General features: G+C 41.0%; 1 protein-coding gene across 1 annotated transcript in view; it reads right to left on the bottom strand.

Moving 5' to 3' along the window:
* Positions 1-584: 584 nt before the first annotated feature.
* Positions 585-16423, bottom strand: part of LOC128353476 (NACHT, LRR and PYD domains-containing protein 12-like) — a 32826-nt gene continuing 16987 nt past the window's right edge. The window contains exons 8-9 of the mRNA XM_053314179.1: positions 6210-6383; positions 585-713 (exon numbers count right to left, since the gene is read on the bottom strand). Coding sequence (XP_053170154.1) covers positions 707-713; positions 6210-6383 — 181 coding nt within the window. The 3' untranslated portion in view covers positions 585-706. The remainder of the gene's footprint in view (positions 714-6209; positions 6384-16423) is intronic.

Genomic DNA, 16423 nt, shown 5'->3' with positions numbered 1-16423 from the left:
TTAGACAACATATTAGTTTAGATGAAGTTTGACACGAGTGCAAATGTTTCATTGATCTTTCAAAGAAAGTTGAATAGGACAAAAAAAATTGGAGTTTTTAGTTGATAAAGTGAACTGGACAACTGTACCTCCATCTGTAGATGTGTGATCTATAGATGTGATGGTTTCTTCCTGGCAAAAAAAACACTTGCTTTGTCCAAAGCAGATTTTACAAATATAACTATTAATGTACATCATTTATATAAAATTGTCACTTCTCATTACAAGTTGAATTTTGTTAAGATTGTAGAAGTGAGAACTTGACTCTGCACTAAACTGTGTGAATAAACAATATTGTTCAGATTATTATTATTATTATTATTATTGTTTTCTGAAACTCACAATAAAGAGATCAAATTAAAGCTTCTATTATGATTTATTTACATTTTCAAGTTTGACATATAGGGTGACACAGCAGTTACATTCATTTCTGCCTGAGAAACAAATATACAAATGATCAACTTTACAAAAGAAAAACAGCTCATGTAGAACAAATCTGTAAAGTGCTGACTTCAGCTAAATCCAGAGATAACTGTTCAGTTGGAGTCAGTTAAGAGACTTAAGTGAAGATGGTAAAATCCAGATCCAGACTCCAGATGGATCATCAGGATCCAGCTGATCCTCTCTCAACACTCCTGGATGTTCACTCTCACTCTGACAGAGATCATCACCAGCTGATGAGAGAAGAAGAAAGAACAGAGAATAAATGAGTGTTTAGTGAGACTCACTTGATCAGCTGTCAGTCAGTGATGCAGCACATCCAGTATAAAGAGCAGCAGGGACTTCAGTCCTGTTCAGACCAGAAGTGGAACAGCTGTGCAGCGTAGCTTGCTTCCTTTCAGCTCTCATGTTAACATGTTGGAGTGAACACACTGAGCTCCAAGCTCACACACCTGCACACACTTTTACTATCAAGTGTGTTTCCTCTGCATATTTCACTCAAGTACACAGAGGAAATAAAGTGCTGAGAGTCATGAACTAGGGGTGTGACGATACACTCAGCTCACAAGACGAGACACGATATTGGGTTCACGAGATCGTGACGAGACGAGACGAGATTTTAACTGTCATCTTGTAATGAATCAGTTCTACTTTCTAAATATGTAATTATTTTATGCAGTATGCAACACTGTAAAAGGTTTCCCCATATAGATATTTTATAGATGGATAATTTTGGTATTTATGGAAATAACAACCATAAGTACAAAAGTTAGATACAATCACAAATACCAAAAAGTAAATTATAAAGAGTAGAAAAAAATGTTAATATATAAATATAAATTAAATATAGTTGTATCCAATATAATAAGTATCCAATTAGCAAAAATTATAATAAAAAAACACAGAAATAAAAGTAAATTGCACAAATCCTGTATCACATAAATACACAAGTAGAACAACATATAAATTGTGTTATAATTTGGTAGTGTTACTCCTTTTACTTTTTGCATCATTAGGCTTCCATAGCTGCGCTAGATTCCCTCGCTCCTCATACTTCAGGCTCTGGTTGTTAGCCGGAAGAGCACAGCCAACTCACAACGCATGAATTTCACCATCAGTCAAATGTTCAAGGGATAATTCACTCCTTATTTATTAACCATGCGGTCTTGTTTGTTTGTTGTGGTTGTTCTCAATAACCGTAAGCGATTCTTTCTTCTAGTTCAGCAAAGAACTGGTGCCGCTCTGGAACCAGTTTTTCTGGCCCGGAGCCAGTTCTTTGTCCATGTGAACAGGAAAACCGGTTCCAAATTAAGCACTGGCCCCGAGCCAGCACTGGATCTGCTTTGGTGTGAAAGGGGCATCAGTGTAGAGACCTGAGGCCTGTACTACGAAGCTGGATTAACCTATCCAGGATCTCTCTCCGTTACCTGGGTTGACTTAACCAGATCTTCGCAGTCTAGGATAAGCGGTACTACGAAGCTGGTTATCAACTCGGTAAATCAACCCAGGGTTTTCCAATCTGGATCTCTGCGCGTTCACATAAAGGGGAGGTGTTTGCAGCGTCTGACCAATCACAAACATGGAGAAACCCTGCAGAGCAGCCTACTTTACCATGGAGGAGCAGACAATTATTCTTCAACTATATGAAGAATTCAAACATCATCCAGGCCAAAAGCAACACTGTTGATGCAGCAAAAGCCAGGAAGGAATGCTGGCAGAAAATAGCTGACTCTGTTAATGTGTAAATTCATGAGATCATACAATATTAATTTATCAGACAATATAAACGGACACTGATCACACAATGCCACTTTATTACAGCACAGACGTTTGGGGCAGATCGCTTCCTCAGTGCCCTTCCTTTCATAAGAGACATTAAGTTAGTTTAATATTCAACATTCAAAATACAAACCTATTATGCTTCAACCATTTGAGTGAATGATTTCAAACCAAACTGTATAACATACAGAATAATATCCCTCATGTGCCTCAAGGCTTATTTTACAAATATATATTTTCGTCAATTTTTTACAATTACAATAAATAAATACAGTTATTATGCTCCTTGACACTTTGATCTCAGGTTGTCAAACCTACAGAATAATATCCCCCACGTGCCTCAATGATTATTTTTTAAATATATATTTTGGCCAATTAAAAAATTGCATCTATCACTAAAAACTCTTTCTCTCCTAAGCGCTCCTCTCACGATCCGCACCAATGTTGACAGGATCTTTTAAGAATGGGCAGGTCATTTTCTAAGAGAGCTGATTGGTCAGGAGGTGGTGCTTTTGTACTCATTGATCTCTTATCCAGAACATAACCTGCTCCGGAGCAGGTTAGCCGTTCAGCATCAGTTACCATGGTGATTTACCCCGGTAAGAAGTGAACCAGCTTCGTAGTACGGAAAACCCAGGGTTAACCCTGAAGTTACCTCGATAAGAGAAAATCCAGCTTCGTAGTACAGGCCTCTGAGGTCAACTTACCACTAGGGATGCTCGATATTTTTCTGCTGATATCCAATATTCCGATATTGTCCAATCATCCGATACTGATATATGCAGGCTTTTTACACCAAAACTGCAACAACATAACATATCTCCTATTGTGGAATTAACACATTATGCCTAATTGTATTGTGATGCCCCACTGGATGCAGACATAATGCAACATGACTTTCCAAATGTAAACACTGTCTGTGCAAAATAAGAGAACTACTTCAACTTAAGTTATGAAAAAAGTGCCAATATAGCACTGCCATATGTATTATGTTTTGCAGTCATTGCAAATTGCAAATTTACTATCCGTAGGACACACTTGGAAATAGTTCCAAACCACAGACATAAGCCTCATTTCTGGAGGCAGGACCTTTACAGGAACGTCCTCTCACTCGGTCCTCTCAGCTGTTGTGTCTCCAGCAGAGTTGGACCCAGATAGGACCCACCGGACTCTGACGGTGACGTCACAGAGGCAACTCGCCGAAAACATAACAGAGAAAATGACAACGAGGAGGTAAACCTCGTTTTGTGTGTTCGTGTACATGGCGGTGGACGCTATGAACTTGTTAGCAACGGTTAGCCACGGTTAGCAAACCACGAGTCAAGCGTGTTGTTGTTGTTATACGTCATCAAGCGTGCGCTGGTGAACGTCCCATGCTACGTTCATGCAGGCCCGGAAATGCTGAAGCCTACAGAACAAATATCAGTTATAAAAACCTGATACCGATACTTCCCGATATTACATTTTTACCGTAATTTCCGGACTACAGAGCGCACCTGATTAAAAGCTGCATGCTCTAATTTTAGAAAGAAAATCAATTTTGTACTTGTACAAGCCGCACCGGATTTTAAGCCGCAGGTGTCCCACGTTGTAATATGAGATATTAGCTAGGGTTGGTCCGATCAGCGATGCCTGACAGCCATCACGCAACCCTCCCCCCCTCTGACTACACACATTTAGGGCGCACTAGGCAATCGTACCGTGCCCAAGCACGTTTGCCCCCTAAAATCCGGATTATTTGGGTAGTGTGCTGTGAGTGCAAGTGTACCCTGCTTGAGGGAGGCAATTTTCCCGGGAATCCCGGGAAATCGACGATGTTTCAAAAGGCAACATTAGCTGAGCCCTGGTCATTTCAAGCAACACTAGTAAATGCGAGTGAGGAGACATTATGCATATGGGTTCCCAATCCGACCATTTTTTGTGTATTATTTTGTCATTATTAAGGCAAAAGAACTCAGTTTATGTCCATGGACATTATAACGAATAGGATATAGGCTTAATATTAGTTTGCATCCAGCGTGCTGCGTGGACTTCATTACATCTGCTGCACCGCTGCTACCACAATTATCAAATGGTAAGTTTATTGTCTGTGACTGTGACCCTCATAAAAGTCATATTTTACAAATCTGCATTATATAAACTAACGAAATTCGTTAAAGCAAGTCATTTGGTGACTTCTAAGTCATTAAACTAAGTCTTACCTTTACTGGAGTAATCTACCTCGTTGGCACCTGTCATTATAGCCTACATCTTGTATTGGAAAACTTTGAATTAAAACTTACCTACTGAGCAAACTCTCCCGTTCCCTCCTATGAACGAGTCGGACAACAACGTGTATCAAACATGAAACAAAGTGAAAAAATAATAAAGTACGTAACAGCCGCATCATATGCTTTTCTTCGAGTATTTTCCAGGTTGATGAGAGTGAGTACATATGACTGATTTACAATAATAAAGCGCGCTTGATTTATCACACAATTTCATTGGACCTCTGTGAACTACTCATCAATTTTATTGGTCTACTGTTACAAGGCAAAATGTTTTGGGCACCACGAAAAAAAAAACATACATTAGCCGCACCGTAGTATAAACCGCAGTGTTCAAAGTGTGGGAAAAAAGTAGCGGCTTATAGTCCAAAAAATATGGTAATTTAATATTGGACATCCCTACTTAGCACTACTCCTCTCCTCATCTCCTACTGCTGACTGAGATCTTCTCAGCAGGTGGAAGCTGTAAAAGGTTAATGATCCACACGTGACATTATAAAAAGAAGACATGAAGGGCGAATGAGTGATAGAAACGATATTCTTTTTCTTCTTTTTTTTGTGCGCCCCTTAATTATAACTTTGTCAGACAAAATTCACTTTGACGACAAATATTGTCGCGTTTTCGTCTCGCAAGGTCTCGTCACACCCCTATCATGAACACATCATTACTGCAGAAACAGAGACATTCACTCTCATCAGTTTACTGATGGATTTACTGCTGATACATGTCAACTCTTATCAAAGTTTAAAGCTACAGAGTCTCTGTGGGATATGGAGATGTTTCCTGCTGTTAAATCAACACATGCAGCCTGGTCGCCACAATTGTTTGTTTCTACAAACAAGAGCATGTTGAATCTCTACGTTTCAACAATATGAATCATATCAACATTTGTAAAGTGATGTAGATCAGATTTGATGGTGTGACAGTTTGATGATAAGGACCACTGTCTCTATACATCTTGTAAGGCTGTCAGCTGTAATCCAGCTTTATTTCCTGTGTGATGACTTCCTGTGATTGCTCTGCCTGGTTGGTCTGCTTGTCCTTGTGTTTTTTCTTTCCAGGAAGTATCCAGGCAGATCAAGGTCATCAGGCTGACTCTGTTCACCTGGGCTGGGGGTTGGGCCACCTTTATAAAATCAGCTGGCCTACTCAGTATGGTCTCTTCCTACCAGCAGCAGACCCCTTTTTCTTTGGTTGCTTTCTTTGATTACTTTTTAGCACTCAACATACCCCTGCATCCATACATTTCCAGACACCACTGATTTACAGATCTAACATATAACTTTGATTAATTTAGGTAAATACGTTGATTGAATAAATTACTTTGGTTTGGTTTAACTTAAAGGTGTGCTCTCCTCTTTTGTTTTGTCATGAATTTTGAGCCAGTTCATGACACCTGCAAACATCAACACAACAACAACAATCGTCTTCACATCAACTCAAACACATGATCACAACAAGCTTCTGGCTCATCTGATTGGCTGACTGTTCTCTCTCTCTCTCTCTGTCTTTCTGTCCAATCCTGAAGCCTGTCACCATTCTCCTCTCACAGCTTCACTGAGGAAAGCAGCACTGAGAAGGTTGGAGGTTCACCAGGGAAATACTGGATATTTGCTTTCATACTGACTGTTTAACACTAAACTGCTGAAACCGGCACAGACTGACTCCAACTCTCTACTGACCTCAGATACTCCAGTCTGCAGCGTGGACTCTTCTCAAGATCAGACAGCAGCTTCACATCTGAATCCGTCAGGTTGTTTCCACACAACTCTAGCTCTCTCAGATGGGAGGGGTTGGACTTCAGAGCTGCAGCCAGATAATCACAGCTGATCTCTGTCAAACTGCAGCCACACAATCTGAATAAAGAATAAAAGATGTCACATTAAATGACAAAGTTCATGCTTGAACTAATTCAATGTTTCATGCTGTTTCAGCGTTTCATTATCTGTTCAGAGCTGAAGGAGGTTTTGAAAGTACAAGTTTAGAAAATAGAAACTCCATCAACAGGATGCAGGTTAAAAACTGTCAAATACAAACAGTGAAAAGGAGCTCTAATAAATATAAATGACAACATGCTGATACTTCAATAAAGACGTAGTGACTTCACGCCTTAAACTCTGCGGCTCCACTGACTCCATCTATACTAACTCATGTTGTGCAGCCATAAACAAGTAAAACCCCAAAAATACAAGAAATTTTAGACCTACAAGTGCAAAACAGTTGAGCAAGAATAATGAAAGACCAGCATCACTTGTTTAGTATTAGTATTAGTAACAAAGTAGTTTTTTAAAGTACTTTTCATCTTCCTTTCTTTAAACTGCACTTCTACTGTCTACTCGAGTATATTTTTGAGCCAATAATCTATTTTTCACTTTGCTACATATGCCATTTATAGCTTCATTACAACTAGTCTGCTCTAAATGTGGGGACTGAGTGTAGACTGTGGTCAAACCAGCTGCCTTATAAATTCTATTGCCCTGCTACTGCGGTCTTTACGGTAGCCGTTCTGCATTGGCGTTAGGCTACCGTAATTACTATAGTACCAGCTGCCTGGAAGAAAAATAAGCCTCACCTGTCTTTTTACTGTGATGAGATTTTTCATGTGTAACCTTAATCAATGATGTTATGATGATGACATTAACTTATCTTGTACCTAGTAGTCTGTTGGGCTTTTAAATTGGTTTTCATTAGAAAACATTTAACCTGTAATGCCAAATTCAACATTAAGGTCATTAAATGTATCAACTCTGGGACAGATAAGGAAACAGACAAGGAGATGGGGAGGTGAGGAAGAGATGGAGAGAGAGCGGGAGATTGTTTATATCTCAGTTGTATAGGTTATCTTTTACTGTTTGATTTACTTCATTAATTGAAAAAAAATTTGATAAACAAGTGCAATTTTTTCTTTATTTTGCACTAGCCCACACAGTCTAAAAATATTAAAATGCAAAGTTGTAATTTATTAACCAGATACTACGCACATCAGGTCAAAATATGTTCATACATTTATTACCAGTTATGACTGAGCTAAGTGGCAAGTGTTGATATCTGTTTTGATATCGAAGCTATGCTAGCTTGGTGACAGCATGTAGTTTCCAGTAGGTTTTCACAATAAATGCAATGCAATTTAATGTGAAGTGTAGATAGCAGGAAGTGTTATTCCACCATTAGCAGTAACCTAGATTCTGCTCCTGTCCTATTGCTGCTATCTTATTTTATTGCAGTTATTTTATTTCATATAGTGGTTTCAATTAGTATTTATTGTGTTTTTATTTATTATTACACCGAGACCTGAGTCCCGCATTTCGTTCTTTTCATGTCTCATGGGCAGAATGACAATAAAGTATTCAATTGCATTCTATTCTATTTAGGCTATCATAATTACTGTAATACCCACCACCTGTGTTTTTATTAAATTTTTCATATGGAATAAGTTTATTTATTAGGATAAACCCCTTGAGATTAACCATCTTGTTTTGAGGGGGTACTAGCATACAATACAAAAACAAAACAAAAACAAAACAACAATAAACAATCCTACAGACATACTACAACTATAACAACACACAACAACACACAAACATTAACATTAACCATAGGTGGCCACCAACAGGCCATGAACAAATTGAGATGTTGGCCTAGCAAACTATAATGAAGAAAAATAACATAATAGAAATATGGTATGTACAGTGTGTATAGCATCATCTGAAACATGTAAAATGTACCTAAAAATAAGAAGACAAACCATTTTAAACATGTGAAATGATGTCAAAGATCTTATATTAGAGGGTAAATTATTCCAGTCAGAAGGGGCCTTAAACAGAAATGTTCTTTTCCAATTGATTTTGTGACTGTAGGAATGGAGAGAAAAAATTGTGTTGAATGCCTTAATTGATATATTGAGGAATGTTGGATCAAAAACTGTTTTAAGTAATGAAGATAATTGAAATGTAAACATTTAAATTAATAAATTCTTATTTTGAGTGTAGGCCATTTAAGTGAGTTATACATAAGAATAATAATAAGAATAATAAGAATAAGAATAGGTGTTCTTTATATAGCGCCTTTCACAAGCCCAAGGACGCTTTACAAAATATATAACAAACAAACTAATAAATAAATAAAAATAATTTAAAAATTTAAAAATCAAGACTGAGCAGAAGAGGAAGAGAAGTGTTCATTGAAGAGAAAGATTTTTAACTGGTACTTGAAAATGGGATTGTGGGAGAGAATTCCAGAGCTTGGGGGCCATGGCGCTGAAGGACCGGCCTCCCAAAGTGGATAGTTTGATGCGTGGGACTGTGAGGAGGTTGGAGGTGGAGGATCTGAGGGACCGAGGGGGAGAGTAGGGTGACAGGAGTCCACAGAGATATGTTGGAGCCAGGTTATGGAGGGCTTTGAAGGTGAGAGGTAGGATTTTGTATTTTATGTGTGACGGTACCGGTAGCCAGTGCAGTTGGGAGAGGATGGGGGTGATATGGGCTGTGCGTGAGGTATGAGTGAGGATTCTGACAGCTGAGTTCTGGTTGTATTGTAGTTTTTGGGTGGATTTTGCCGGAAGTCCAGAAAAAAGGGAGTTACAGTAATCAATGCGTGACATGATGAATGAATGAACCAGGGTTTGAGCGTCTGAGTTTGAGATGCATGGGCGGAGGCGTGCAATGTTGCGGAGGTGGAAGAAGGATGTCTTTGTGATAGATTTAATATGGTGATCAAAGGACAGAGTGGAGTCAAACAGGATGCCAATATTTCTGACTGCTGATGCGAGGCTGAGGGATAGGTTGCCAAGCCCCTCCATGCCCTAAATAAGACATAATCACATAATGCAGTGATGAGTATTGAATGAGCAACCAAAAGCAACTCTACACAGATTATTGTATGCTGTGTTGAGAGGTAGAAGGTCGGTTGACAGGGCTGACAGGGCTGCATCAGCATCCGGGGCAGGCCTGCCACCAGGTCCACTGGCTTCCCGGCCAAACATCAGGAAATTGGGGGTGAAACCAGTTGCGCTGTGCTTTGTTGCTCTGTAGGCCATTACAGCATAGAGAATCATCCCAGTCCCAATCCCAGTGGCAGCGCTCGGCTGTATCTTTTGCAGGATGGCATTGCCCCTCCTGCATCTGTCTCATGCACAACCTGTGGGTAGAACTGGGTGTCATCCAGGCAGTAGAAGTGCCTGAGCAAGATAAGTCTTTGTGGCTGGGCTGCATGCTGAGACTGTTAACCATGGTGGCCGCTCTTCACTGGCTTCCATCCATGCTCTGATAGGTGCAATATCTGGATCATAGTGGGCATGCTGTAGCTACCCCAGAGACCAACCACTGAACAGCTCAGAGTTGTTTGTTTTAGTCCGGTAGGTTCTTTAAGTGAGCTTTAAACTGTCCATTTCAGCAGGGGAAATTTCATCTACCTGGTGACACAATCTGTCCCTCTACCCCCACTGGACTCAACATCACCTGGTTCATGTCAGAGTCCAAGTCACACTGCACAGCCTGATGATATTCTCTGAGTGGAGAGAGGAGTCTAGGAGCTTATATGGATAATACTGGCGGAATGGTCTCCTGGAGAGGCTATCAGCATTGGTGTGCAACCGGCCGTGGCAATGGATAATTTCCAAGTCGTACTCAGTGAGCCTCTCCAGCCACCTGGCAAGCTGTCCTTCACGCTCCTTGAGTCTTGTGAGCCACCACAGGCTGCTGTGGTCTGTGCGCACAATGGAGGGCCGCCCCAGGAGATACTGCTGAAAATGTCTTGTGAACTCCACCACAGCAAGCAGTTCACGCCATGTGGTACAGTAATTCTGTTCAGCATTTGACAACTTGCGACTGCCATAGGCCAGCACGCGCTCTTCGCCTTGCTGGATCTGTGAGAGCACAGCGCCGATGCCTCCATCATCTGTGTCAGTATCCAGTATCAGGTTGCCTTGGTCGAGCGGATAGGCCAGGACAGGAGCTGTGGTCAGCCAGTGTTTGAGTTCATCAAATGCTGCCTGGCATTTTGCACTCTACTGGAACAAAGCGTATTTCTTATTTAGGGCATGGAGGGGCTCGGCCACTGCAGCGAAGTCTTTCACAAAGCGCTGATAGTATGACGCAAGGCTGACAAACTGACGGACCTCCTGGGTTGATGTAGGTGCAGGGGGACAGCGGGGGTGCTGCTGACAGACTGTTCCATTTGGGCTGTGGTTCTTGCAGGCTACACAGCTGTAGCAGGGTGGAGAAACCCTCTCCCTTCCTGAGAGTGATAGCAGCATTCCCAGGGTTAAAAAGGCGGAGGGGCACTGCATTGGAGGGCTGAGCATCCACCAAGATGCGGGCTAACAGTTTATGTTTCTCAACAAAGCCTTTGGTGGGGCTCAGAATTACTTCCCCTCTAACTTTTTTCTTCCTGCGGGTGTGGCCTCACACCAGGTACTCCTGCCCAGGCTCCAGCACCACAGTTCGGGATACTCTCACAGCACTTGACCCCTTTTCCCCTTGGAAATAAGGTACTGTCTCACCGAACAGCCCTATTTCCTGATTTTCATAGTACAGGTGTGCTTTGACTAGACCCAAAAACTGGTGGCCCAGGAGTGCACACTCACCTCATTGTTGTTGATCTGGACAGGGACGTGAGCCTCACTGAGGACAGGCACATCATCAAGCAGAGTCTTTGTGATTGAAGGCTGGAGTGGAGGCTGTTGAGCTGGGTTAAAAGCGCAACACACTTTTCTGAGCCGCACTGTCCAACACAGCGCACACATCCAGTTTGTGCACACTTATGTGAATGCTCATTTCTTGAGTTAGCGCCTTAAGGTGAAGCACAGCAGGGTTTTGTGTTTTGGGGGAAACCATCGAGACTTGGGCTTTGTTAGTGTTCTTTGGTGAGGGGCAGTTTCTTCTCACATGACCCAGGCCTGAGCAGTTGTGACAGCGAATCTCCTCCCAGTTTATGTTTTTACGGCCTCTCCCTTTATTTGGCTTATATTTCGAATTAGGGGAGGCTGGCATGGCCATAGCTACCATTGAGGACACCGGGGTCATGTCCTCTGTGTAAGTTTTGTTTCATTGTGAAGTGAAAATAGCATCAACGGACCGTCACGTGACACGTACTTGCAGATACCACTGCCATGTCAAAACTATATATACTATAAAACTATATATAAGTCAGCTATAGCCAGCGGCAGAGTAAGGCCTTGAAATCCACTGGGAATTTTTTCACTGGCCCTGGTGTTATGTCGCAACTGGTTTCCAATTTAACTGGTTTCCTTACCGAACAGCTCCAGCTGTGTTGCACTTCCATCAGCAGATTCATCACAAATGAACAAATACACACAGCATATTACTGGAGATTTTTAAGTTGCAGTTATATAGTGCTCACTTCCAGAAAGAATATTCGCTGCAGTAGATGTGAGCAGCGACTTGAAAATCGCCAGGAATATGTTTTCTACTTTTGTGAATTGGACATGACCTCATTTTGCAAACTGTTCATTCATTGGATGAGCCCTTTTCTCCATTTCCCAGCAGGCCGTGCTCCATTCCACATTTTAAGAAGAAACAAAGAAAACAGTATATTGTAGTTATCATTTTTAAATATGCAACCATGGAAGTTGTGGAATATTGAAATAGGAGTTGATATAGGTTGCAAAATTGACAAGAAGTGATAAGAAAGAACTGGACCACAAGACTGACCATGCACAGCAAGAAAGTGGCATAAATACATCATATATACATGAATTACACTAGTCACATATAAGTCGTGGTCTTATTTTTGACCTCGGTATTTGAAAAATCCTGGCTAAGGCCTTGGAGGCTGCTTGGAAATGTGGGCTGGGGTTAGGAGGTCTAGGTTCCCACCTGGCTGCTTGCGGGGCTACAGTAGTAGGCCTGGGGACAGTAACCGCATACTGCGGTCACGTGACCCACACTGCAGTGACCCATAACCTTGTTACTGTCGATTTCATACAAGTCTAAAAAATAGCAACAGCCTATTTTATTTACAATCTACAGTGTATAAGACGCAACCTAAAGGCATTTTTTTTTCATTTAAAAGTTGCCTGCATCTCATACATTGGTGTGTATTTTTCACCAGTAAAATACAAAGACAGGTTGGATCTGGATATTATTATAGGTATATAAAAGACTGTCAACATTAAGAACTACAACTATCACAGTAACTATATAAACCTACTGAGTATCCACACTTATGAACTATAACGTCCTATAAACAGTGGTGTTACGCACGCGCTGCAGGCTCCAGCTGTTTTGGCATCTAATGAAAATAGATAGACTATTGATGACTGTTAATGCTGCATGTTGTACAGAGAAATGATTCAGTGTGTTGATCAGAAGTATTTCAGACACTAGTTGAAGGAAAGGCTGCTTTTTGCTCTGGTAATGCGGAATTACTGTGTGAAAAAAGGAGACAGCTAAGGAAATCTTAATATTAATAAGAGATTAATTCTCTGGATCAGAGGGTTAGGGTTAGGGTTAGGGTTAGGGTAACCCTAACCCTAACGCTAACCCTAACCCAAAGCAACAGGTTCGTAAGAGGTGCTCGGGTTAGCACCAACTGAGCACTGGCTCTAGCACTAGCTCGGAACCAGCACCAGCTCCAGCTCGGTGGAAAAGTGAGCCAAGCTACCGACAACTCTGTGTTCTTAGCTTTTCTCTCTTTGTACGAATGATTTTGTGATCAATGACAATGATTTTAAACTGGTTAAATATGCAGACAACGTGGCCTTAGTTGGGCTTCTACAAAAAAAACAACTCTGGTAGTGAAGCTGCATATGTAGCTAGGGTAAAAAGCTTTGGAAACCTGGTGCCACAGCAGCCAGTGTGTCATTAATGTGGATAAAACAAAGGAACTAGTAGTCTCTACAAAATAGAATGTGATCATTAAACCAGTTTCACTCAATGGCCAGTCTGTTGAAACTGTGGATAATTTTAAGTATCTTGGTACAGTTCTGGACTCTCAGATGAGCTTCTCTGTTAATACAGAAAATATTCTGATAGAAGTCTTAGCCAGTAAAATAGTTGGTTCACCTCAAACCTTTTTGAACCAGCTGTTCACTGAGAGAATGAGGAAGAAAGCGAGGAGCATTGTCACTGACAGCTCTCATCCTCTCCATTTAACACCTTTTATTGATTTTTGTCAATAATACACAATTATGAGCAACAAGTTCAAATCTTGGTTGTACAAATGTGTAGCATAAGTAATATAACATAGTAGTATTAGTCAAACCACCCACCCACCTAATCTCCCACCCCCCCTCATCCAACCCACTCATCCCAACCTCAACCCCATCCAGTCACACCCTACAGTCTTTTCAAAAGCTGTAATACAGTACAGTATGTTACTATACAATGTACAGTATTAGGTACATATAAACATAAATACATACCAGAACAAAAAGAAGGGGGGGGGTCACCATCTAGTCTGTCTCCTGTAGAGGGATTTGTAGGCTCTCGAAGTATGTCAAGAAAGGACTCCAAGTCCTCTCAAAATTCTGTATAGAGCCCTTCAGTGTGTATCTAATTTTCTCCAGTTTCAGGAAAAACATAATATCTCTTATCCATCTAGTGAATGTGGGTGGTGTTTGTTCCTTCCACATAAGTAAAATCTGATGTCTAGCAAGTAGAGAAGTGAATGCTATGACAGCATAGGCCCTGCCTTTAAGAGATTTTGTTTCTTCTATAAAGCCAAATATGGCACATACTGGGTTTGGAGGGATGTCTATACCAAACATTCTGGAGTAAGCCTGAAATATGTCTGCCCAGAATGTCCTAAGATGTGGGCAAGACCAGAACATATGTATGTGGTCTGCTGGCAGACCTTTGCAGCGGGGACATGCAGGGTCAGCACTAGGAAAAATCTCAGCTAGTTTAGCCCTGGTCCAGTGTACTCTTAGGAGGATTTTAAGTTGAATTAGGCTGTGTCTGGCGCATGGAGAGGAGGTGTGTACTAAGTCAAGTGCTGTTTCCCATTGACCCTCTCTCATTGCTTCCCCAAAGTCATCCTCCCAAAGCTGTCTTATTCCTTGCAGTGAAAGGGGAGTGATGTTACAAATATCATTATAGAGAATTGAAATTAAACCTTTCCGGTGTGGAGATAAAGACAGAAAATTGTCTAGTGTATTATCTGTTGGGAGATTTGGGAAGGAGGCAATGTTTCTCTGTACGAAGTGTCTTACTTGGAGATATCTAAAGAAGTGAGATTTGGGCAGGTCAAACTTCTTAGAAAGTTGAGCAAATGATCCAAAGCAGCCCTCAATAAAGAGATTGGAAATAGATGTAATGCCTTTTCCCCGCCATATCCCAAAGGCTGAGTCTAGGGAAGAGGGTCTTTAAAATGTCTTTTAAACTGTGACCAAATTCGAATTGAATTGAGAACAATGGGATTTGGGGAGAATTGGCTTTGTGGAGTAGGAGGAGAAGGGGCACATAATACAGAGCCTAAGTGGACCGCGCTGTGTGTGCACTCCAGGTTTACCCAGGGTTCACTCCTGTCAGGATGGTATTCCTCTGTCCAAGACAACATTTTCTGAATGTTACAAGCCCAGTAATAATAAATAAAGTTGGGTAGTGCCAGGCCAGCAAGCCCTTTGGGTCTTTCGAGAGATTGCCTTTTGATCCTGTGTGGTTTACCATTCCAAATAAATGATGTTATGCTCTGGTCCAAAGTTCTGAAAAACTTTTTCCTTATTAAAATGGGAATGTTTTGGAAAAAATAAAGACATTTTGGTAATACAATCATTTTAATGAGATTAACACGACCAATTATGGAAAGTGGTAGATTCGACCACCTCACCATATCCCGTTTACATTTATCAAAAAGAACACCAAAGTTCTTAACAAACAGAGATGAAAAGGTGGGCGTGATCTCCACCCCAAGGTATTTAAATCCTTTTTTAACTATTTTGAATGGAAAATGAATTGGGGGAATTTGGGTTGCAGCCTGATTGAGGGGGAACATCTCACTTTTCTGAAGATTAATTTTGTAACCAGACAGTTTCCAAAACTGATTTAAAATACTAACAATATAGGGGACTGAGGCTACAGGGTTGGATGTATAAATAAGCAAGTCATCAGCATAGAGGGATAATTTATGAGTAAGCCCATGTCGCACTATGCCTGAAAACTCCACAGATTGTCTAAGGGCGATGGCTAGCGGCTCTATGGCAATTGCAAAGAGGAGAGGGGATAGGGGGCAACCCTGGCGGGTACCTCTGCCAAGGGGGAAGTATTCAGACTGCTGCCCATTGGTGACCACAGCAGCCAGGGGCTGAACATACAGAAGTTGGATCCAAGATATAAACGCATTATCAAATCCAAATTGTTTCAGCACAGAGAAAAGATAGTGCCATTCGACTCGGTCGAATGCTTTTTCAGCATCAAGTGAAATCACCATTTCAGGAGCAAGAGTTGAAGGGGAATACAAAATGTTCAGGAGTCGTCTTAGATTTGAGCTAGAATGTCTATTTAAAATGAAACCAGTTTGGTCTGCTGATATTATCTGTGGCAAGAACTTCTCCAGTCGACCAGCTAAAATTTTGGACAGAATTTTATAATCATTATTTAGTAAGGAGATTGGGCGGTATGAAGGACATTGGAGGGGATCTTTACCTTTTTTTGGAATCAGTGTTATCGCAGCTTGTCGTAAAGTTGGTGGGAGTTGACCAGATGATAGTGACTCATTGAACATAGCTTGAAGCAGAGGAGAAAGTTGAGGTGCAAATTTTTTATAGAAGTCTGAGGTAAAACCATCCGGTCCGGGCGTTTTATTGCTTTTTAAGGATTTAATAGCATCTAAGATCTCTCCAGATGAAATATTTACCCCCAAGAATGAATTGTGTTCAGATTGGATAGAAGGAAATGTGAGGTTGTTGAAAAAGCTGTCTATTTGTGGAAAGTTTTTA

Source organism: Scomber japonicus, chromosome 23 (assembly GCF_027409825.1).
Source record: "Scomber japonicus isolate fScoJap1 chromosome 23, fScoJap1.pri, whole genome shotgun sequence".
In the NCBI taxonomy this organism is placed as follows: Eukaryota; Metazoa; Chordata; class Actinopteri; order Scombriformes; family Scombridae; genus Scomber; species Scomber japonicus.
The sequence above is the reverse complement of the archived record's forward strand: the minus strand, read 5'-3'. Positions and strand labels throughout refer to the sequence as shown.